The sequence below is a fragment of the Onychomys torridus genome, chromosome 5, assembly GCF_903995425.1.
Source record: "Onychomys torridus chromosome 5, mOncTor1.1, whole genome shotgun sequence".
In the NCBI taxonomy this organism is placed as follows: Eukaryota; Metazoa; Chordata; class Mammalia; order Rodentia; family Cricetidae; genus Onychomys; species Onychomys torridus.
Window position 1 is genome coordinate 46701532 of NC_050447.1, and position 23301 is coordinate 46724832.

At 43.8% G+C, this 23301-nt stretch overlaps 1 protein-coding gene across 1 annotated transcript in view; it reads left to right on the forward strand.

Annotated features, from left to right (window-relative positions):
* The window catches only part of Cdh13 (cadherin 13), a 954417-nt gene that overhangs the window by 355633 nt on the left and 575483 nt on the right, over window positions 1–23301 (forward strand). The window contains exon 3 of the mRNA XM_036188640.1: window positions 20175–20383. Coding sequence (XP_036044533.1) covers window positions 20175–20383 — 209 coding nt within the window. The remainder of the gene's footprint in view (window positions 1–20174; window positions 20384–23301) is intronic.

Sequence of the window (23301 nt, forward strand, 5' to 3'; positions counted from 1 at the left end):
CTCTATGCTCCTGACTCTCCCTAGGAACACTAGGATTACAGACATGCTACCAAATCTGGCTTTTACATGGGTTCTGGGGATTTGAACTCAGGTCTTTATGCTTGCACAGCAAATGCTTGACTCCCTGAGCCATCTCCCAAGCTGTATACCTTACTATTGAGGCACTGTGTCACAGCCCTCATACAGTATTGTTTGTTTGTTTGTTTTTATTTGATTTGATTTTGTTTTGTTTTGGATTTTTGCATTAGAAATGTTCAGCCTTTATCAAATATCATCATAGCTGTGCATAAACACAGGTTGCTGGGCTCCACCCATAGCTTCTAATTTAGTAGGACTCAGAAGGGGGCTTAAGAATCTTAGGTCCAACAAGTTCCTAAGGATACACACTTTACTAATCCAGGGACTCCATCCCTGATCTATGTCAATCCCATCCTGTTCTCAAAGGACAAATGGAGATCAGGAGTGACTACTATTTCCAAATACCAGTAAAACCCTCTCCTGCCTGCACTGGGAAAAAGTTTTCATATGAAATAAGCAATTAACTCTCAGTAATGAAGGCTTGGAGTCTTTTGGCTTCTTTTCTTGATTTAATCCAAGTGCATAAACTGTAGGAAACAGTCTTTGTTCTTGTGTTTTCTCCAAATTTATCGCTCTGGGCACATGAGATCAAGAGGTACTCTGCCCCTGTATGTGTTTGCTTCTGCTAGCCTGTTTTTCCTTCCCTGTTTGAAATGCCTGCTGTTTTGTCCTTACTGGGATTGTTCAAAAGCACCACTTTGTCAGTGCTGCCAACCAGCCTGAAGGCTCTCATGGTACCCACCCAGAGCCCTCCCAGGTCACAGAGATGTTTCACTTTCAGGGAATCGGGAGCGGCTTATGAGCATGAGATCAGATGCAGCCCACAGAGAAATTGACCTGTCCGTTTTGACATTGGTGGAAACAGATCTGTTTCTCCTTATCCTTCAAGTAAATGCTTTTCCTCTCTGCTGTGGAGCTTTTGTGTCTCAAGTTCAAACCGGATGACTTCTTAGTTCAGTTCAAAGTACTTGGTTCCCATGTCTACCCTGTCTACCACCAGGCAACATTGTCACCTTCTTCTAAGTGACCAATTCCCTGACCAAAGCCACTATCTACCCCTATGGACAGAGGTAGAACTAAGTTTGCTGAGTAAAGGGGAGAGAAGAGATGTGAGCTTCAAAGCCACACAGGCCTGGTGGAGTTCAGGGTTCTCTACATATGTCTCCTTGTTTCCTTTTAGGATCTGTTTATCAGTTGTCAATGGAGAAGTGCATCAGGATCCTACACTGTTGTGGGAAAGTGATGAGGTGGTGACATAATGCACGTTGTAAACACAGTGGCTGGGAAGAGCTAGATAAACACTAGATATGAATCAGGTACTCATAGGTCCCCTGCATTCCCACAGAGATGGTCACAATGAAGGCGAGCATCTTACTCTTGTAAGCTGAGGGGATTCAAGCCCTCCCTGGTGTATATGGATCTCTAGGGCTTTATATCTTCACTGTCCCCCATGCCTGTAGCTCCCATGTCTCAAAGACTATTTGTTTTTTTAACCTGAGTCAATGAGAGGGTAAAGCATGGTTCATCAAGTTGTTCAAACACACACAATTCCTAAGAAAAGTCCATTTGCTAAAAGCTCAGTTCTCCAGCAGGCACATGAGTGGTCTTCCGCCACTTTCCTTGACCTCCCCTCTCTTACATCATTCCCATTCTGTTTTTCACCACTTCGTGTTTGAACTGTTCCTGTCTTCTGTGTTCCTTCCACAAAGCTTTGCAGCAAGCTCTGCATTTTACCCTCTGTAATGTCCACGCCCAAACTCCACCAAACAAGGAGTCTCCCCTTAGATCAGTTTGCCTCTCTCATGGGTGGGTCAGGCTAACTTAACAAGTGCTGCGTTCCTGAAGGTTTGATTGACACAGTCAGTTATTACAAATGAAGGAATAAGTTGCTATGTTTTATTTTTCTTCTGTGGTTACATGCTCCTACTGGATTAGATCACCACATTTTATTTCTGTACTTTTCCCCAGCCCAGAATGGCACACTTGTTGCTCCAAAGTTTTTGAATGTTGAGAGAGGAGCTCACTCAATGATGCTTTACTGAACAGTCATTAAGGACCAATATGGGAAAGCAGTCAACACGAACATGTAGAATTATAGAGAGGATTTGTGTCATCATCGAAATGTGATGTTTCTCTGGGGTCACTGGATTTGGACATACTTGCTATACATGATGGCTATTTCTTTTCAATATGCTAGTACAGCACCTAACTTTCTGGAGACATTCAAGCAATTTGAAGGGTTTTGGCTTCCAGATTTTTTTTTTATTTCTGTGTGTTTCTCTTTTCAAAGAAATAGTACTCGACTATTTTGCTAATAGTCATCATCAGAGAGAAAATAATCATTATTGCTCTCTCACCTTTGGGCTGGGTAATTCCCATTAGGTTTTCTAGGAAGCTAAATGTTCAAGTGGTTCCATTTAGAGAATGGAGGGGAAAAAGCAGCCCTCTTGTCCATTTGAGAGGAAATAATGACAGACTGCGTACACAAAAAGAACACAACTTTCTGATAAATCATGTTAGTATGTGACAGATCGCTTCCAGTGTGGGAAGCTGACCTCAAAGACAAACAGTAAAACATGGAAACTTGATAAAAAGCACAAACCAGGCAGTTTCTTAGCACTAAATTTAAATTATTGTCTTAGATACATAAATATATAGATACGCATAGTACCCTTCTGCTCCTTGGGGACAATTCATCTTCTCTGTAGCTTGTCCCTATACTTAATGACTGATAATGGATTTTAAAAGAGTATTTAAAAAGCTGAGCCTCTTGAGATTCTATTTTGAATGGAAATTTTCTCTCAACATATTGCATTTTAGAAAATTAAAGGTGACGCGCACATTGGCCTAACATTTACATGCCAGTATCTGAGTCATTTTCCCATTCTGTCGATTGTCTTTGTGGTTAATCATGAAACCAAGAATGTGAAATACGTTGTACATGAGTTTACTTGCCTGTGCACCAAAAATGGCTTAGAAGAGCTTTTTCAGAAGGGAGATGGCAAGTAACCTTGGCCTAGAAGGGGTCAACAACCTCTTTCTGCAAAATACCAACTAAAAGACATTTAAGGCTTGCAAGCCAGACTGCCCCTCTGTCTCCTTTTCTTCTTCCTATGTCCCTTCCTCATTCTCTTCTTCTTCTCCTCCTCCCTTTCATCTCCTTCTCTTCCTCCTTCTTTTCCTCCTTCCCTTGTTGATCTTTAAAATAAATTCAACTCAGCTGGGTGATGATGACCTTTAATCTCAGCACTTGGGAGGCAGAGGCAAGCGGATCTCTTTTAGGTCAAGGCCAGCCTGGTCTAAAGAGTGAGATCCAGGACAGGCTCCAAAGCTACACAGAGAAACCCTGTCTCAAAACAAAAACCAAAAAAACAAACAAAAAAATCAATTCAACTCTATAGATGTAGCTAAGGTCACATGTCAGTGGCATGGCATTATCTCACAAAATTTATTTACAAAAAACAGACAGTGGGCTAGAACTGCATGCTAGCTGTGGATCCTTGACTTCTGGTTTAGAGTGGTGTGTGATCCTATGCCAAACGACAAGCTGTTTGTGTCTCTCAATGGACTTTAGACCTTCATGCCAGCCTGTAGGAGCCTGAGTCCAGCTTCCAAGTTTTATCTACTTCAGGTAGGATACCAGAGTGTTCCCCTGTCTTAAATTACCAATTCTGTACATGCTTAATTGTCAGTCTGTGAAAGGGAAATCAGCATTTCAGGAGGAGCTACCTTTGAACCTCTCTCCCTGTTCCCATGACCAGGATAAAGGGGAAGCAGAAAGCATAAGAACCACAGTTAGGAACTGGCATGGACTTGGGTGTGGGCATCATCTGACAGTCTCAGCTGAGCCACTTAGACGGTGCCCACGTTGAGTGTCCACAGCTTGACATGCTCTATATGGTACCTGCAAGAGTTGCTGGACTGTCCAAGTGCCTGCTGGCCAAAGGTTTTATTCTGTCTAGAAGAACAGAACATATGGGAAAAGAGACTCTGAATCAAGTTGTCCTATTGAAAGCAATACTCTGGCAAGGAGCTGTGTTTTGGCAGGAAGATAAGCTTTCTCTACACAAGCGATTGTTCATTCCATAACATATATGTACAGATGCCTACAGAGCCCTAGAGACAGAATGGCCAACCAGAAGATTTTCTGTTTCTGGAAAGCTCACAGTCTGGTACAAAGCAAGGGATAGCGATGGAGCTTTAAACACCCAAGTGTCCTACAACCTAATGCCATGCTTTGTTCTCAGCATCAAACTGGCAACAAACAAAACAAAATGCACAAACATCAGCAGGCATTTATTCCAGGACAGAGAACACTCATGCTCTTTAGACTCAAGTTCACATGGATGGAATCTTTTGGAGACATGGCTCCTGAGTCTGCAGAAACTATAAATGGTATTTCATTTGAAGCAGCAGTTTCCAGAGGAGTCTCAACTACTCAAACATCTGCCCAAAAGGCAGGAATGAAGATCTCTTTTATTACAAGACTGCTCATTATGAAACAGGGTATCCAGTATTAGTGGGAAACTTCGCAGATATGACACCCACACTAAGAGATACAATGAGACCATGGGAAACGATGTGGTTGATCTATTTATTGTTGTAAATTAATCACTGAGAATCTACCTACCTGATATTTAAAGGAGACTTTTGCTTTGAGATAGTGTCTCTCATTATGTAGCCCAGGCTAGCCTCAGACTCATGATCTTTCTGCTTCAGCTTCCTGAGCGCTGGAACAATAAGTGTGTGCCATCGTGTCCAGTTCATGGAAAAAGTTTAAAATAAAAATCGGAATCAATTGTGATTATTGATGTATGCATATAGTTTGTAAACTTGGTAAAATATACATTATCAAATATGGCTAATGAGAAGACAAAGGGTTGTCCCTTCCCTGTCCCTCCAACTGACTACATTTTAACCATTTGTATTAAAAAATGACCATTTCATAATGAGTCCTGGGATGTGTGCAAATGAAAGACTATCCACCCTGTATGCCCACTTGTGTCCAGAAGTGGCTACAGTTCACTGTCTAAGAAAATAGCTAAATCTATACCCTCAAGCCCTCATGGTTGTTTTGAACAGTGTTTCTTGGGCAGGGGGAGAAAGAAAGAGGCCATTCCTTTCTGCATGTCTTCTGGAGATGTGTAAAGCCACAGTTCTCCTGATATTCTCTGGAAGTCAACATAATCCAAAGGTCCTCACTTCGTAATGTTTGCGGTAAGATTGCAGCATCTTAGCATTTGAGTGTTTTCAGATTACACTCATTTAAACATCTGTGATTCGTTATCGTAAATATCACGGTTGTGTGAGACCATATGCTTCAGCTTGAAGCGTATATATAAAGAGGGAAACGTGAGCTATAAATCTCAAGAACCCTAGGCTTGCCGTGGGTATGTTAAAAGAACGTTTCAAGACACGTGGGCCCTTCTATAATCACAGTAATATACTTGAGATCCCATAGAAGAATCCTTCAATTGTAGAAGTTGCCACTCTTGATGGGAAGCTATGATTTACATTTGGCTCATGCGCTTTCATGGTAATTCAGGTTGGAAGAAACAGAGCACAGGCTTTTACTTCCTGGGAAAGGTACAAGGGTTATTGTGCAGTGAAGAAATCAGGAGAAACTAGAATACCTTTACTGAGTGGCAAGACACACTCAGCAGACATTTCCCTCCATTCCCAGCAGATCAGAGCTTGGGATAATGCAATACTGCATGAAGTATGCAGTACCTCTTGGCAACTAAAGGGTTGAATAGGCATGACCTAAGGGCTGCTTGTGTTCCTGCTGACATAAAAAATACCCATATATGCATACAAGAATTAATTGTGTTTCATGTACTACAAGCCAAATCACTGTATTTTAATTTCTTGATTTGGTCTTGTCAACTAGGCAGAGTAGTTTGTAATCACAGCTGGTGAGAGCCTCATCCACTGTACTTAGGGAGGAGGTGAATAAATTAATTGGTTGCAACCACAACGAATCCACTAATACTCTTGGGTTGCCATCTCTGTGCTGGGCTGACACTGAGAATAGCTGGAGAGGAACAGATTCAGGAAGTTCCTGCCCCAAGAGAGCTCCCAAGTTACCAGAGTGAAAAGGTCCTGAGAAAATGTTCAAAGTGCAAACTAGCGTGAGAGGGGCTGTAGTCATTTGACTGAGACACCCGTGTTGACTGCCTTAAAGCCATCAGCCTCGAATTATGACAGGAACATACTCTAGGAAAGACAAACACTGCTGCCTTAGTTCATGCCCTTGGCCCCCAAACAACATCCTATGTCTTGGAAAACATTTCTAGACTCTCTTCTGGAGTTCGGTCCATCATTGCATAGAAGTACTCTAGGTATCCAAAGGAAAGAAGTGTGGGGAATTCAAAATGCCCCCAGGATTTTAGAACAAAGATACATGACTTCTTATTGCCCACCAATTACCTGTGACTTTAATGGAGACCAAAACTGACATTCCAAAGACTGGATGAAATTCCTGTGCTGCCTTTGGTCCCAGGACTTGTGGTAACTTAGAAAAATAACAAGGTACAGGTCTGTGCCTAGCCTGACTGTCAAGAGTTCTTTAGTAAGATGGAGGGCAACTCACTCCTCTCTTCTGTCACTTAGCTTTACAGACATCGCTTTAGTAGGGGCTGTTGGCTTGATTTTGGTGTTCTGATCTGCAAAATGGCATCTCTAGATCCCATAGATGGATCTCGCATGTCCTCCCAGAACTCAGACATTCCCCTGCAATTGTCCCATGTGTGGTTTTTGGCTATTGCTATCTGGGATCCCCCTGGTAGGCATCTTTACTTAAGATTCTACTCAACTTATATCTTGGAGGATTCTTACAGCTTTGTGCAGAGAGTGGTCAGCTTCCTATTGAGCCAGGTGCTGCTAGGCCATGGAACACTTTCTGCACCCAGAATAACCCAGACTTCCCCCTTTTTAAGAGGACAGGGATTTGTGATTACTGTGAAACACCCTGTACCAGTTTTACTCTTTTTTTTTTTTTTACTAAAGGAATAGTCTTTATTTCCATAAGCCTTAGTTTTCCTTACCTATAAAACAGTGCTTTATATTACTGGTCATATGATAGGCTCACTGCTGAGAGAGTAGAGAATGTTTTGTAGATGGGAACTATTAATAAGGAGGTAAGGTGCCCCCACTGAAAAGACAGCACTGTTATACTCCTTAGAGTGCCTTTAAAATCTGGAGTAAAGTATTTTTGTGATCCTCAGTGTATATTCAATATGAACCAAGACTCTCTGATGCCAGGGCCACTCACACTAACTAAATTGGAATGGAATAAGTGTCTGGTGTCATATGGCACCACTAGCTACATCATAAATCAAGGCTTGATGTTTCACATATATTCTAATATTGTACAGATTTTTGATACCCAACTGACTTGTCTACTTTGGTGAAACAAACTCATTCAAGATTGGCTTATTAAATTTTATGTGGAAAAAAACCCTGGTTTTATAACTAAGCATGTATAAACGCAGTTGTCTAGGGCAAATTCAATTTTGTAATAAATTCTGTGAAAATTAGGCTAAGATTGGCTTCCAAGGCTGTTTTTAGAAATCTCAGCTCTTCGGTGATACAAGATATATTTGTTGATAAGCTTTTGCCTCTGTGCCTCTGGGAATGGCAAGCCTGCTCTCTGATTGGCTTACTCTCCCTACTAGGAAGAATTTATTACATTGAATTATGATCTGCCTGTTTGTAATTTCTACCATATGCTACTTATTTGGCCTTTTGACATGATAACTAAATGGAACACTGAGCTTCAACATGGCAGCCCTCCAATTCATCCCAGGGTCAACTTTCTAGACTCTAAATATCATAGAGGAAGATAGCACATGGTATTCATCTCTGTGTTGGCATTTGCTCCTTCTTGTCCACTGTCCTGAACATTATAAGTGAACAAATTACATTTTAAAAGGGCTCCTTGATAAATATGTTGAGTTTCGGGATAATCCAATTCCCACATTATAAGAGAATCATCTACCCCTGGATTCTATCCCAATACATTGCTCAGAGTTAGGCATGTTCCATTTGAAAGAACCCAGTAACAGGCAAATTATCTCATCCAGAAAGAACCAGCCCTTCTAAGTGATAACCTGAATTCCTGTAGGCATTTCCAGGATTTGGATGAATATGAGGTCAGATAAATATCAATATTCACCTTGCAGTACTCCTTCTCTACACAGCTGGATCCTCTCCCTTTCTCTTTTTCTCCATGAGCTTTCTCTCCATGTGCTTCTGCAGGATCTCAGAGCATCTCCCAAGTGCTCTCTTGTCCTTCCCTTGACTGACATTTCTGGAAGACTCTTAGAAGAAGGGCTCCCTCACGGCCCTATTGTGGAAACAACCCTCTCTCAAGATCCCAGATGTATGACTCCCTTAAGAAGTGGAAGCATCCCCTCACTGTCTTTGCCTTTCCAGCACCAGAGCAAAGCCAGTGAACAGGGCAAGGCTGCCATTCCCCATTAGCACTTGGCTTTCAGAAACCAAAACAACAGTAACAGAGAATCTTCCATTTGCCAATGGTTTGCAAGTCTTAGAGCTTACATATACAACTTCCTCCCTGAGCCGTGGACCCACAGGCTGGCCAGGAAAATAGTGTCTTCTTGTTATCTATCTTCTGGTTCTATACCTGTCTCCAGGTACACACACTGTCCTCCTTATAGACTCTGTCTTCCATAAGAATATCTGCTGGTAGAGCCAAGAGGAATGTGGAATTTTAAGACTTGCCAGGGTATCAGACACAGCTGGGCTCTGAGTTCCAGGCCACCCTGCCACAAGTGATGTCCCCATGATGACAACTGTGAGGGCATTAATCCTTACTGTAATAATTGGAGCAAATCTCTCCTGTGTTCTCTTACCCTGGAGATACTCAGTAAGAGGCACACAAATCACACACACAAATTAATAGGGACATGGCAAGCTAAAGGCTCTGTAAGTAAGGAGGCTAGTTGACTTATATACAGTGACCAAGGTGATCTCTACACAACCAGATGTGGTGGTTCTCAGCCTTACAGAATCCACAGCTCCATCTCACTGGCTGAGGAACTTTCTGATCAACATTCACCTGCACTCATGTCATTATTTCTCAGTTTGATTTGGGACATGGCTTCAAAGGCTTGGTTGCCATGTTACAGTCCTCATGGTTCTTCTTTCAACACACTTGAGCATGTACAATGTCAGAATCTCTGCAATGTATAAAATCACTCCATCTCCAACTCCAAATTCACAATCACCATGGGACAGACTGGCTCATCAACCAATCAGAAAACAGCCTTCCATGATTTAAAGACATGGAATATGAGTTTGACAGAAAAGAGGAAACTGGAAGCTGGTAGCTCAGTTTTTTCTTCCTTTTTAGAGCTTTATTGGAAGAGAGGGAGAGAGAAGGGGAGAGGGAGAGAGAGAGAGAGAGAGAGAGAGAGAGAGAGAGAGAGAGAGAGAGAGAGCAGAGAAACAGAGTGACCACGTGAAGGGAAGAGAGCAGAAAGAGAAAAAGGACAGCTCAGTTTTTAATGGTCTGCAGATATTAAAAAAAAAAAAAAAAAAAAAATCTCCTGAAAGGAGATGTGGGCTCTGTCTTTTTCTAAGAAGAAACCCTTAAAGGTTTACATGACAAAAATAGGTTTGTACTGAGGATTCCCTTGGCTGAATCATTCATTATATCTTCCCTGACATGATAGAATTGAAACTCTATTTTATCAAAGTTGAAATTGATGTGTGAGATGGTATTAAGGCTATTTTATGAGTACTGTTCAACTATCAAATCTACACAGTCTTTGGAGGTACAAATCCACTCCTGAGCTCATCTGTCATGGTGAGATGCTGCCAAGACCTCACATAAGTTCTGTGGATGTCAGAACAATTCTGAGCCAAACATAGAGCCTAGGATAAAGTCCAGTACATCCAGGAACCAGGAGGGTATCATGAATGAAGGCTGGAGGGTGGACCTGCCATCACTGTGTGCCCCCCAGCATGAGTGGTACTGCACACATGTTGGTGATGGTTTATTGTCCAGATGGTATGAGGGCTTGGGAGAACAGATGAAGTATTGCTTGTCATTCACAGAGCCTCTGGACTAAGCCCACAAGTTCTTTCAGAGGATGCTAGTGACTCTGGGTACCGGTGGGATATGGAGGGCCATGAAGTGCCATCACGTTGGTGTCGTGTATCTATCTCATGGAGGTCCATCTGATGGTTCTGAACTAAACACCAGTTTATTAATTAGAAAGGCCTTGTTCACCAAGTTCCCAGATGCTGAAGTTCAACAAAAATGCTAGCCCTTTTTGAAATATCAGGGCAGTTGAATTTCATGTTTTTAGCTAGCCAAAGGGGCCTGGAAAGACAGGTACACTTCACTGAGAAAATAAACAGTTTATATTTACCTGGATATGATAGTATCAAGTCTCTGAAGATGGCTAGGACAGTTAGTGCTTTGAAGTGATACAGTTCAGAGAATTTTCAAGGCAGTTGGAGGTAAGTTGATATCTTGGAATCTACAGTGTGATTGAATCTGACAAGTGCTATAGATCAAGACTTCTCTATACCACAGAAAGAGTCGATTTCTTGCATGTGTGGGTAGCGATGATAGCAGCAGATCCCGTCTGTGGGAAGCCTATGGTTCCCAGTTCGGCTGACTCAGTCTTCCCTCCCAAATCACACAAATCCTTGCACCAGTACACAAAGACTCTGAGCATCAGCGCTGAGATAATTGACAGCATGTGCAGTTTGCAAGCCTCAAACAATGCCTACAACCCTTAGAACCACTTTCCATGAAAGATGAGAGGGCAGAGAATGCAGATGGAGCCGAATGCCCTTATAAGTATGTCATAGGCCCCGTGCATCTGTAGGAGCAGAACTCGTCAGTACTTAGCAGATAAACTTAAAGCCATCTGCATTTTCCTATTTCCTGGTAATACAGCTTAATTTTCTCCTCTGCTTCATTTTCTGTGATGGTAAGAAATCTATGCCTTTGGGGTTCTCATCCCTAAGAACCAACATTCAAAACAAAGAAAGGGAAAAGCACTGGCATCCAGGTCAGGAAGATTAAGCCCCTTAATTCATGTGGCAAACTTTCCATTTCAGTGGTGGCTTTTGTCTCCCAGCTAAAGTTTGTCTTTTCGTGACATTTGCATTCAGCCCAGAGGACATTCTGAGTGGAAACACGCTGAAAGCATAATTGGAACGCTGAGTGGTGCCATTCATCTCATTTGCATTTTCCCCCAGGTGGGGTGCTTTCACCTCCCCCCTCTTCTCCTGGGGTGCCCGCAGATTATCTCAAAGAATGATGTTATGCAACTGATTCCCATAAATCCTCATGTAGGGTGTATAATATGTCTAGCTCTTTCTTTTTTAATTCTTTCTAGAAGCTATTTTAAATGTCAGCATGATAACGTATGTGAAGAAATTTCCAGTAGGTTCAAAAGATCATGGACGGACAGATCAGTGCCTTCTGCCATCACGGAGGTTTTAGATATTTGTCCACAAGTTTAATGGTGCATTAAAATTTTTCCTTTGAGTCATCTATGGAAATACCATTGGGAGCTACTAATGCTGTGAACATTGTCACTATAGAAACAAACATTTAGAGCATCATAAACTATGGAATTCTTCCGTAGATGTGCTTTTTAAACTCTGCACCTCTGGACATACACTGCCTTCATCTCTGTGCCAAGTTGGCACCTTGCTGATGCTTTGGAGAATCAACACAGTTACTAATAGGAGATTGTGAGGTACGGCCATTGTTGTCAATTGTATACCTTAATTGGGAATTTAATATAGTACTAGAATAGGTAAGAAATAGATGGTTTTTTTTTTTGTTTTTGTTTTTTTTTTTTTTTAAAAAGAGTCTCTTTTCTATAAGATAAATTATTTCTCTTTAACGAACTATTCTTCGGGTACACCAGGTCTTTCTCATCTGGATTTGAGCCTTCTCTAGAATGTGTGTTTTTATCAACTCTTCACTACCAATGTTAGTTATTTTATTTCATCCCAGTCTCTGCTGCTGTGATTTAAGTGTAATAGGCTCATGTGTTTGATCCCTTGCTCCCTAACTGCTGGTGTTCATTTAGAAGCTTGAGGAAGCCTTAGGGAGTGGTGCCTGGTTGGAGGAAGTGTGTCACTGGGAGGGATTCAGCTGTTGAAGTTTGACAGCTCAGCCCAACTTCCTGTCCATTCTCTGCTTCCTGATTATGGACACAATATACCTAGCTTCTCAGGCTCCTGCTGCCATGCCTTCCTGCCATGACGGACTGGGTCCCCTCAGACTGTGAGCCAAGATAAATGTTTCTCCCTTCAGTCACTTCTTGTATTTGGCCACAGTGACGAGAAAAGTAATCCATATATCTCGCTATCAGACCTGGGTTAGAAACTGATGGGGATAAAGCTTAGCCCAGGTCAGGAATTCCGAAGAAGTGCCAGGCAGCAGGGAGAGGTGCTTGTGACTAAAATTACTTTTATTGATTTGGATTTTCAGGTTTATTTCCATGTATACTTACAGGAAAAGTACACTTTTATGTCCTACATTGTCTTAGTTACTTTTCTATTGCTGTAGAAAAACACCATGGACAAAGAAGCTTTTGAAATATAGCATTTAATTGGGCTTACGGCTTCAGAGGGAGCCGCGTCTTGATCTGCAAGTAGAAGGCTGAGAGAACATGCTAGGAATGGCCAGTCTTTTGAAACCTTAAAGACTGCCCTAGAGACAGTTTCACCAACTGGGGGCCAAGTATTCAGGCAGAGAAGCAGTGGTGGGGCATTCTCATTCAAAGCGCCACAGGCATGTTATATCCAGATCAGCCCCTTCCCAGAGAGGAATGTCTACCTGGAACTGATATGGGAAGAGAGGAGGGATTACAATCCTGAATGTGGACATAAAGCTCTCAGTGCGGTGTCTGTTTTAGGAACTATCCCAGATTAGGTTTAAACCGAGTGAACCTCGTAAACAGTCTTTCAGCATTGTGTCTGCCATGGGCAAAGCTCTGTAACGCTATAGCTTTACTTGCTTAATATCCCTTTTCTTCTCAGTACTCTCTCCAGGAAGGGATTGGGCTTCGCCCTGCTAAAGAAAGGGGTTCCCAGGCGTACACACTGGACCTCAGAATCAGCCAGAGTGGAGCTGCCTAGATAGAGTGCCCATCGCCATGGTAACAGCTCACTGTTCCTGGTCTGAGCAAAGAAGCCTGACTAAAGGAAGTGGATGGGCACTGGAGCAGGGGGACCCTCTGGGAGTGGGAAGCTATGCAGAGAAGGGGATGATGGAGAGTTGGGTGATCATCCTTGTCAGAGAGACAAGTTCAGTCCCAAGAGCTCTGTGCACAGAGGTGTGTGTATCTTATTTTGTCACAAGGGTCTCAGTAAGCCCATTTCCCAGAAGGCAAGAATACAGACATAGGGTGTTCCAAGGTAGGAGGGGTCCAACAGGAGTTGGAATCAGAAAACGACTTAGAAACCAGCATGAAAACTGCCATTCTTGTGGAGCAGGAGCAGCAATTCACAGAATGTCAGATCCCCAGCCTCCACTCTGTGCCAGGGATGGCCAGGACCCCAGCCTCCACTCTGTGCCAGGGATGACCAGGTCCCCAGACTCCACTCTGTGCCAGGGATGACCAGGTCTCCATCCTCCACTCTGTGCCAGGGATGACCAGGTCCCCATCCTCCACTCTGTGCCAGGGATCATTAGGAAATGTGGAAACCTGACATTCAGACAAACAGTTTATTATCTAATGTCTCGGTTACTGACCTGATATAGGTTTAATTCTTGAAGACTTTTTCCTCTGTGCTTTAAATTAATATTCAGCTAGCACATAAAATGTGAGCCCCTTTGATGTGCCCACCTGTCACCTCTGATGCCCCTCACCGATACCTCTGATGACCTTCAAGGATTTGCAGGATACCCAAGGGGATTGAGATGTGAAGCTCCCCTTCTATCTAGTTCCTCTGCTACTAGGGAGTGAATGTACCTACAACTTGGGCGTTGAAAATAGGCAGGTCAGACTGGTCATTCTAGCCCTATACCTTTCTGTTCATCTGACCCTGGTTAAGCAAGTCCCCAAGTCAGTTTCTTCTTCTGTAAAGTGGGAAATGATGCTTCTACATTATTCTCCGTTATCCTCAGTGGGACTGTCTTGCCCCCAAGGAGACAAAATTTATATTTGTGTGGGAAGGAATAGAGAGTTACTTAGAAAAGAATAAGCTGAGATAGACATGAAATATGTAGACAAACATCAATGTATCTGTGATGTTAAATTTTTATGATAGTGATAAAATTTAGGAAAATGTCTAAAATGTCTCTTTAGGGAAGCAGGTAATGAAAAAGTAAAAGCCAGAAAACATTGCTATAGTATGGCCATGTGGTGAAGAGAAGATATGGACCATGCAGGCCTTGGCACAGAGCTGGGCTGTCAGGAGCCATGCAGCTAGTGCTGGTGAATGGTGGGTGTCGTGACTGGTCCTTTTTTTCAAGCTGCTCAAATTGGCTTCGGCTGTGATTGAGGACCATGGAAAGCTGTATTAAGGGCATGGGGGGAAATGAGCCAGAACCTCTGAGTTTACAGATACGTGGAGTCAGTCCGAATGTGGGAGACTGTGTGAGTGGATCTGAGTAGGACATGGAGTTCTGGAGAGACTGTAGCTCAATTCTCTATCCCTATCTCTACCACAGGTCAGGAGGACACTGCAAGCCTTGATCTCAATTTGCAGCCTTGTCTCCAGCCTGCCCTGCTCACCACAGGACAGGGACCCTCATCCCCACCAATAAAGCATCTATTTACTCCTGGATAATAATGGGCTTTAAGGAAGCTATTATTAGCTTCTCACATGGAATAAAAGTGGTTTGTTTATTGCTAAGCACATAAAAATGAAAAATAAAACAAGATTCAATTTCTGTTCTGGGCTGTGAAAATAAACAAAGCAGAAATATATTGATATGATTGATAGGAGGTGTGGTACATGGTTTGATGTGTATCGGTCTTGTATTAGAAAACTGTGAAAAGGAGCATGTAGAGAAGTTATTTGTTTGATTTGTACACTGGTTGGTTTGAGCTGTACCTGGAATCACTTGGGAGGGGAGTCTTAATGCAGACTGGTCTAGGTCAGGTGGCCTATGGGTCTGTGGGGGATTGTTTTGACTGTTAATTAGGAAGTTCCATTATGGGTGGCACCATTCCCTTGGTAGGAGGTCCAGAATAGAAGGAGAGGAGAAAGCCTGTAGGAGCAAGCAACGATCCCTGCATTTATGCTCTCTCTTCTCTGACTGTGGACATGATGCTTTTAGTTCCTGCCTCAACTTCCCCACAACAGCAGACTGTAACTTGGAATGGTGAACCAAATAAACATTCTCTCCCCAATGTTGCTTTTGTTTGGGGTATTTTACCCCAGCAACAGATATGAAACTAGAGAAGCCGAGTTGTGGTGGACATTTAGGAGTTTCCAGGGTGAAGACAGGACAAAGCACCTTCTGCCTGGCCAGACCCAGTAACAGAAGCAATGCATGGAAAGGCAAACAGAGAAGCTGCAGGAGTGGGAAGGTACCAGGCATGGTGATGGAGTCCAGGAGGAGCTGACAGACAGCCTGGACATGAAAGACTTTGATGGCTGTGTATCACTGTGCACTAAGAAGCCACGGTCTCAGAAGAGTCAGGTGGAGGCACTATCACAGTGTAAAAGCTCAAGAATTCCCTTAGGACCAAGGCTTTGAACGCTCTTCAGGCCCAGTCATCTTTCTCCCTGCTTCTTGCTTCTTGCCTTAGCCTCTGTGCCTGTCTCCCATGCTTGTGTCTAGCTCACTCGGTGCAACAGGACCTTTGCACATGTTGCAGTCATGTCTCCCTGAAATAGCTCCCCGGTTACTCACAGGAATGCTGGATTCATATCTGTGTCCCTCATTCAATTTCAAGGACCGCTGGTTCTTGTGAGCACTATGAACTCAGCATCTCCCACAATACAGGCTCTTCTTGTTCAGTACTTGTGGAAGATGCAGGTGCAGGGAGGGAAATAAGAAGGGAAGGAGCAAGAACAGGAGGAAGTTCAATTTGAATCCTGAACTCCCAAAGTCCTCTGTCTGCCCTTCCCTTCCCCATCCCTCCATAGCTGAGGCTGTCCATGGGCTGCGACCAGAGTCCTCACACGCTGGCAGTGCGGCCACAAGTGTCTGCAGGTCTTGTCATTTGGGAATGTTGCTCCCAGTGGATGTGAGCTCTGTGTTGATAGCCATGAGCAGCCCCTGCAGAGTCTGCCTCTAAGAACTGAAGCCATGTAATCCTGAGGAATCATGATGACCAACATGGTGAGAGGAGGGAGTAAGAGATTGAGCACTGCAGATACCAAAGTCTACCCAAGCATTTGTAAAGACGGCCCTGGAGCCTTAACACAGCGTGTGTTAGTCAGGGTTCTCTAGAGCGACAGAACTGATAGAGTGATTATATATATTAAAAGGATATTTATTAGACTGGCTCACAGGCTGTGGCTTGGCTAGTTCAATGATGCCTGTCTCCCAATGGAAAGCCAAGAATCCTGTCCTTCAGTCCACAAGGCTGGTTGTCTCAGCAGTTCCAATCTGGTGCTGGGATACTGGCAGATGCCTAGAATGCTGCTAGTCTTCAGGCTACATTGGAACCAGGAAGAAGTAGGTTCTAACACCAGTGAAGGAATGCCAAGGCAGCATGGTCGATGAACTTGCCAGCAAGAGTGAGGGCAAGTCAGTCAAAAGCAAAAGCTTTCTTCTTCGATGTCTTTTTAGGTGGGCTGCCACCAGAAGGTGTGGCCCAGATTTAGGATGTGTCTTCCCACCTTGACTGATCCAATCATGAAAACCCTTCATAGGCCTGCCTAGCTAGCAGTTTGGGTTTTAGTTGATTCCAGATGTAAAGTTGACAACCAAGATCAGCCAGCCATTACATGGTGTGACTAAGAGGTAGTGAATGCAGTGTACTTCCCGGCTGGGAGGGATTATGGGAGTAGGACTGAGCAGGAAGCTGTGCGGCTCTGACATTCAGTTCTGATCAGATCCATGGAGGGTTTTACTCTACTGGGGGGGGGGGGGATTGTCCTTATGTAGTGATGGTACTTTCTTGAACCAGAAGTCTTATATCCATTTCTTATTTACAAACTGTGTTTGCTGGTCTTTACCTTTTCTCCAAGCCAGGATGACCTTACCTAGACACTTCCAGGTAGAGGGGATCAGAATGGTGGTTTCTTCTTCTTTGTGAAGATGAGACAATATGGGTAAATGCTTAGCTCTGGACCTTGTGTGGAGGAGTGTTCTGTCCATGCCAGCTGTCGTGTTAGCCAACTAATGTGATGGTTGTCATAAGCACCATCTTCCTAGAAGAGCAAGATTGCATCAGCCCATCTAATTTTTCATGGCTTTACCAGCACTCTAGGACCCAAGTCGACACTGTCACCAAGAAACATAGAGGACAACGTTCCCTGTACTAACATTTTAAGAGACCCAAGCTAAGAATAGTCCCAGTGCCTATTGATAGCAGAATTAAAACAGCTACATCCTGGTCTATGATCCAGGATACTCTTTCATTAATTTATTACTATGATATCAGTATAGTCTTGAGTGATTGCTAAGTAATGATTTGGATAAACTACCCCATGATGAACCCCACAAAAGTCATGTTGAATGAAGGAATTCAAGCACAAAGGGGAACCTGCTAGGTGGTTCCTCCTCAGCAAATGGCATGTATGGTAGGGACTCTGGTTTCATCGTTGATGGTGATGTGGCCTCTAGGGAGGAGCCATTTTACCCACTAAGGGAGGGGATCAATCAAATTCTGGGTCATGATGTGAGTGAAGTCAGCTCACGACAGCTGCACTGACACCATAGACATGCATTGAGTTGTGTGTCCTGTGTCCCATCACACAGATCTATGAAGCAGGCAAGGCTGTCAGGTAGAGCACTGAAGACAGGTGGTCATGCTCCTTACTGGTGGTTTTGCTTTCACAGGCTATAGTCACTTGCAGTCAGCAGTCATCTAAAGGTGTTAAGTGCAAAAGTCCACAGACAGACAGACTGACTGACTGACTGACTGACTGACTGACTGACAATGACAGACAGAGTCATGGAAAGAGTGACAGAGTCAAAGAAAGAGAAACACACACATAGTGAGACAGACAGAAACAGAGAAAGAGAGAAAGGAAGGGAGAGAGAGAGAAGAGAGAGATGCAAGAGATGGAGAGAGAAGAAAGGAAGGAGAATGAGGAAAGAGAGAATGAGGAAGGGAGGATAATGAGGAAAGAGAGAGAGAAAGAATCCCAATGTGTACTGTTAGAATAAATAGACCTAGTACAGCCAACTGCTGGATTATGATATTGTGATTAGGATCAATAGAGTGGTTTGGATTCTATCCACATAGCTTTTATTACAGAATAGTGTTATAATTGTTCTTTTTATTGCTCATTGTTGTTATTAATCTCTTACTGTGCATACTTTATCCATTAAACTTTATCATAAGCATATGTGTTCACAGGAATAAACATATAATATATTTAGTTCTAGCCAGGGCTTCAGGGAAGCACTGGGGTCTTAGAAAATAAAACACTGTTCATCTTGGGAACTCTAGTATGGTTTCTGACACCTCCACTGGGCAACACACATCTCATTGTAACTCCAGTCCTAGGAGGAGATGCAATGCCCTCTTCTGGCCTCCACTGGCACTTACACTCATATGGCATACCTACATACAGGCATACAAATGAAAAATAAATCTTCAAGAATAAGAAGCTACAAGTCTAGCACGATTATATGCTTACCTCAAAATCAATAGCAGAATGGAGACAGACAAACAAATATATAGAACACATGGAGAGAGCAAGAAGGGTGGAATGATGGGCATGGTAGAGGAACTCCAAAGGGAAGCATGATCACTGTCAACTGTCATCGGCCACCACTGGTGACATTGTGCAGGACCCAGGTGGCTCATCCAAGGCCTTAATGTCTCTATTTTTTTTCACATAACTAAATCATGACCTTGTCTGCCCATTCCCCATGTGCCCAGAACCTCCACCTCTATCATTACCACATGTCCTTAGCACATAAAAAGCTAACTTATTTCCTTGGCTTTTCTTCTTGCCCGTCTCCAAATCACTTTCAAAGGGTTCTTGTGTGATTCTGAACCCTGTTCTCCACTAGAACCAGAACACGTATGTACTGCTCAGATAGTCCACACTGTAGGACAGCTTCTAAGAAACACCCCAATTTATTGACTTTTTTGCTTGTTTCTGAAAGACATTTCCAGAATGCCCTTCCACTTGCCAACACCTCTCACCCATTTCCAGTTCCGGTCTCATAAGTGCCCCTGGCTCTCCTCCTTCCTCAGATTCATTTTGTGACTTACCTCCCCACCTCCATGGACACTCCTCATATATCTTTGAATATACTTAAATGCTGCAGTGTCCTCCACCTCCTGCAGGGGCTGCTGGTCTACTCAGTTTCAAGTTCCAGCTCAGATATTGTCTCTCCAGCGCCATCTTTGAAGCTTCTGTTTGTTGTGGTTCTGCTTGAAGAGTCACACATTGCAAAAGCAGGTCACTTCCTTCAAACACACTCTGCCATATCTGACCCTCCCTTCATTCGCAACCCTTGGGGACAGGACCTGCCCTATCCCTCAGCCTCAACAATGCTGAGCACTTCCTAGAAACTAAAAGTTGATCAAGGCTGGACCTTTCCACGTTTTCCTCTTTGAGATGATCTCATGTAGCCCAGGGTAGTCTCTAACTTATGTAGTCAAAGATTATTGTTTTCTGATCCTCCTGCCTCTGCCTTCCAAGTGCTGGATTTCTAGGCATCTATCTCCATGCCCAGTTTGTAAATTGCTAGAGACCAAATAGAGTATTGTGCATGTTCCACTCTTCCAGCTGAGCTGAATCCCAAGCCCTTGGTTGTGTCTTGATTGTGTGAACTCCATTGGCACAGACCAAGTCACTCTGAGACAAGTGGCTCTGGTCAGGGTAGAGGGTGGCTTGGTGGATAAGTGGCACACTCATTCATCCATGTTTAAAAGATCACCAGCATCTCAAGTGTTAAGCCGTCCAACATACTCACCCTCATCCCGCTCTTTCTTTTCTTTCCTCAGTGACCTTCAGTGACTGCAAGGGTAATGAGAAGCTGCACTATGAGGTCTCAAGTCCGCACTTCAAGGTGAACAGTGATGGCACCTTGGTTGCTCTCAGAAACATAACTGCAGTGGGCAGGACCTTGTTTGTCCATGCCAGGACTCTTCACGCTGAAGACATGGCAGAACTCGTGATTGTCGGGGGGAAGGACATCCAGGGCTCCTTGCAGGTAACTGGACTGCTTGGTGTGAGTTGCAAGAGCAATGTTAGATTCAGTGTCATGTGGGAAATGAGTGTTTACCATATTGGTCAAGAACCTTCCTGTTGTTATCATTACTACGAGTGACAAAAAGCCAAATCCAAAATGAAAGGTAAAGGAGAAGGCAGTGGGAATGCAGTGGTTCATGTAACCAATGACTGCATTTTTAGACTTCCTTCTCCACTAAGCATGGCTATGCACTGGTATCTAGACAAGGGCATCATGTGTTTATTTATCTTCTGGTTCCACCTTGCTCATTGGCTCTACCTGTGGTTATCCCAGTGTGGAGGCTCCCTGACAAGTCCGCTTCATTTTCCAGACTGAAGTCACCTGATTTTATCTTTTCCTGGTGACACCATCTGAAGCTTGTGATTAAATCTCATTGGCTCTAATTATACCACATAACCATCCCTGGGGTAGGCCCTGTAATCATTTGTGACACTCTGGTTGGTTGCATGCCTTTTCCTGATGATGTTTCCAACTGCCGACTCATGGACTAGGAGTAAAAGACAATATTTACTCAAAAATTAACGAAAGTGCTATTATCAGAGAAAGAGGGATGGGGATTTGGCATACCAAGAGCACAGTGGCTCATAGAGCTATATAATAAGGTGACCACTCCCCACCAAATGGCTTTTTTGCCATAAACTGGCACTCATTCTCTTCCAGATACTCATATGCAAGTCTCCAATTCTCACACATACATGTATAAATCTGATGAGTGTGACGTGTAAGCATAATAATTGTATCAGGCGGGGGTCCTTTGGCTATAATCTACAGCTGATTCTTCCTTCTCTAGGGGCCCTTTGACTCTGGTGTCTTCGTCCAAACTTTTTAAAGACACTCTAGCAGACTCTCACAAACCAATGGCAGCAACAGTGGTGGTATCTCCAGCTAGGCGTGGATAGCTTTTCCTCCTGCTGGCTGCCCTGGTTCTCCTCTCTGGGAAGCCTGTGATGCTCACTGAGTCTCCATCTGGTGCTCTTCACACCCCTGCCTTGTCTGCAGTTGAGATCCGTGGTGGAAGGAGCTGAGAAAGCACAACTGCCCATGAGTGCTGGCTTCGTGCTGATGTTGTCTCTACGATCTCAGGGAAGCAATCCAACCCCTCTATGTGCAGACTAGAGGGTGACACAGGCTGGGAAGGCTCATAAGTGGCCCCTGTGCTGTGGCACTCATGTCACCATGCTCATATCGGATGTGGCTGAGTGCCCTTGGCTAGATCAGAGCATCTTTCCCAATGCAGCACTTGTAGAAATAACTGTCAATTGATCATGTACAGATATTTCTAGGTATGGCCTCTATTTACTATGTCTGGGCAGAACAAACTCCATGATTTTCCTTTTGATTTGTGAGTCTGCAAGTTAAGAGGAGATTGAAAACACACACACACACACACACACACACACACACACACACACACACACAGACTCTCTCTCTTCCCCTTTCTCTCACACACAGAGTCTCCCTCTATCTCCATCCCCCGCCACACACACGTGATCAAGAGTCAATGATACTACTCACACTTTATTTTATCTCTCATGTAATAATTTCATTCTGTATACAGGATGTTTGGATCGCAGTCACCCCTGCTACTCCTTCACTCCCTCTCAATCCTTCTGCACTTTTTCTTTCCAACAAGCCCCTCTGTTTTTCTTTAGCATCTTTTTCTTCGTCACCCGCTGACTTTAATCTGGGTTGCCTGCCTCAGCATAGATTTGGGGTTTGGGGTTATTTACTTGATCAAGGGCCCCTTACTAGTAGGTAAGTCACTGAAGAAAAGGGAGTCCCCTTCCCTCAGCAGCCATCATGAGTCCCCTCCCCATCTACGAAGGCTGGTTGACAGGCTCAGTTTTGTGCGGGCAGCCTTTGTATAGCACTCCTCCCCCATCCTCTGGCTCTGTCATTCTTTCTGCCCCCTCTTCCACAACCTTCCCTGGGTGCTGGGGTTGGGGCTGGAGAGATGTCCCATAAGGAGTCTACAGGGACTGATGTCCACCACACAAAGAAGCTCCTCTGACCAAGGCTGAGAGCAACCCGAAACTATAAACGTAAATATTTAGAAGGCATTTGACAGCATGCCCGTTGTCTAGCAAAACAACAGTGTAACTGATCTTTTTAAAGACAGTAGGACATTGGTGACTAGGCCCACCAGTGTGGAAACTCATCCACACACAAAAGCAAGCCTGTCTCTTGCTTTAGCTGGTGCTGTTTTCCCAGCATCTCACTGTGTGATAGAGCAACTTGGCAACTAACTCAAACAACACAACTGCCAAACTGTGCAAAAAAAAAAAAAAAAAAAAAAAGGCTTCTTGGGAGCCTGTAAATGGTAGGAAGATCAAGAGAGGGGATGATTACACAAGGCACTGGATGGTTTAATAGACATGGCTTGCCGTGATTAATGGTTCATATTTACAGTAAGTGAAGAATGCCACAGTGCTTCTTCAAAAGATGGCAGGGGCCATTTCTGGGTACTTCTCAGGACAAGGTCTCCCTTGGAGGACAGAGAGACTGGAGTTCATGGCCAAGGGATTTAGCCATGACATTTGGGTCTCTTGAGGCCCCAGGCAAGCCTCCCAGCAGCACAGCTCCTCCAAGCCCTGGTTAGTTCCCATTTGCCACTGTCGGAAGGAACGGTGGACAAAGCTTAGCTGAGACTGTTTGCTTTCTATAATGCAATTGGGGGTTGCTATGGCATTCGGTGGACTACATTCCATTAGAACAGGGTCCTGGAGCCATGGTAATTTCATGAAGTTTAAATACACTCTGATGTGACCATAAGAAAAATTCTCAAAAAGGGAAAGGGGAAGGAAAACAGATAGCAAAATGGTCCTTCTGGAGAGAGTCAGAGCATCGTGTGTGTGTGTGTGTGTGTGTGTGTGTGTGTG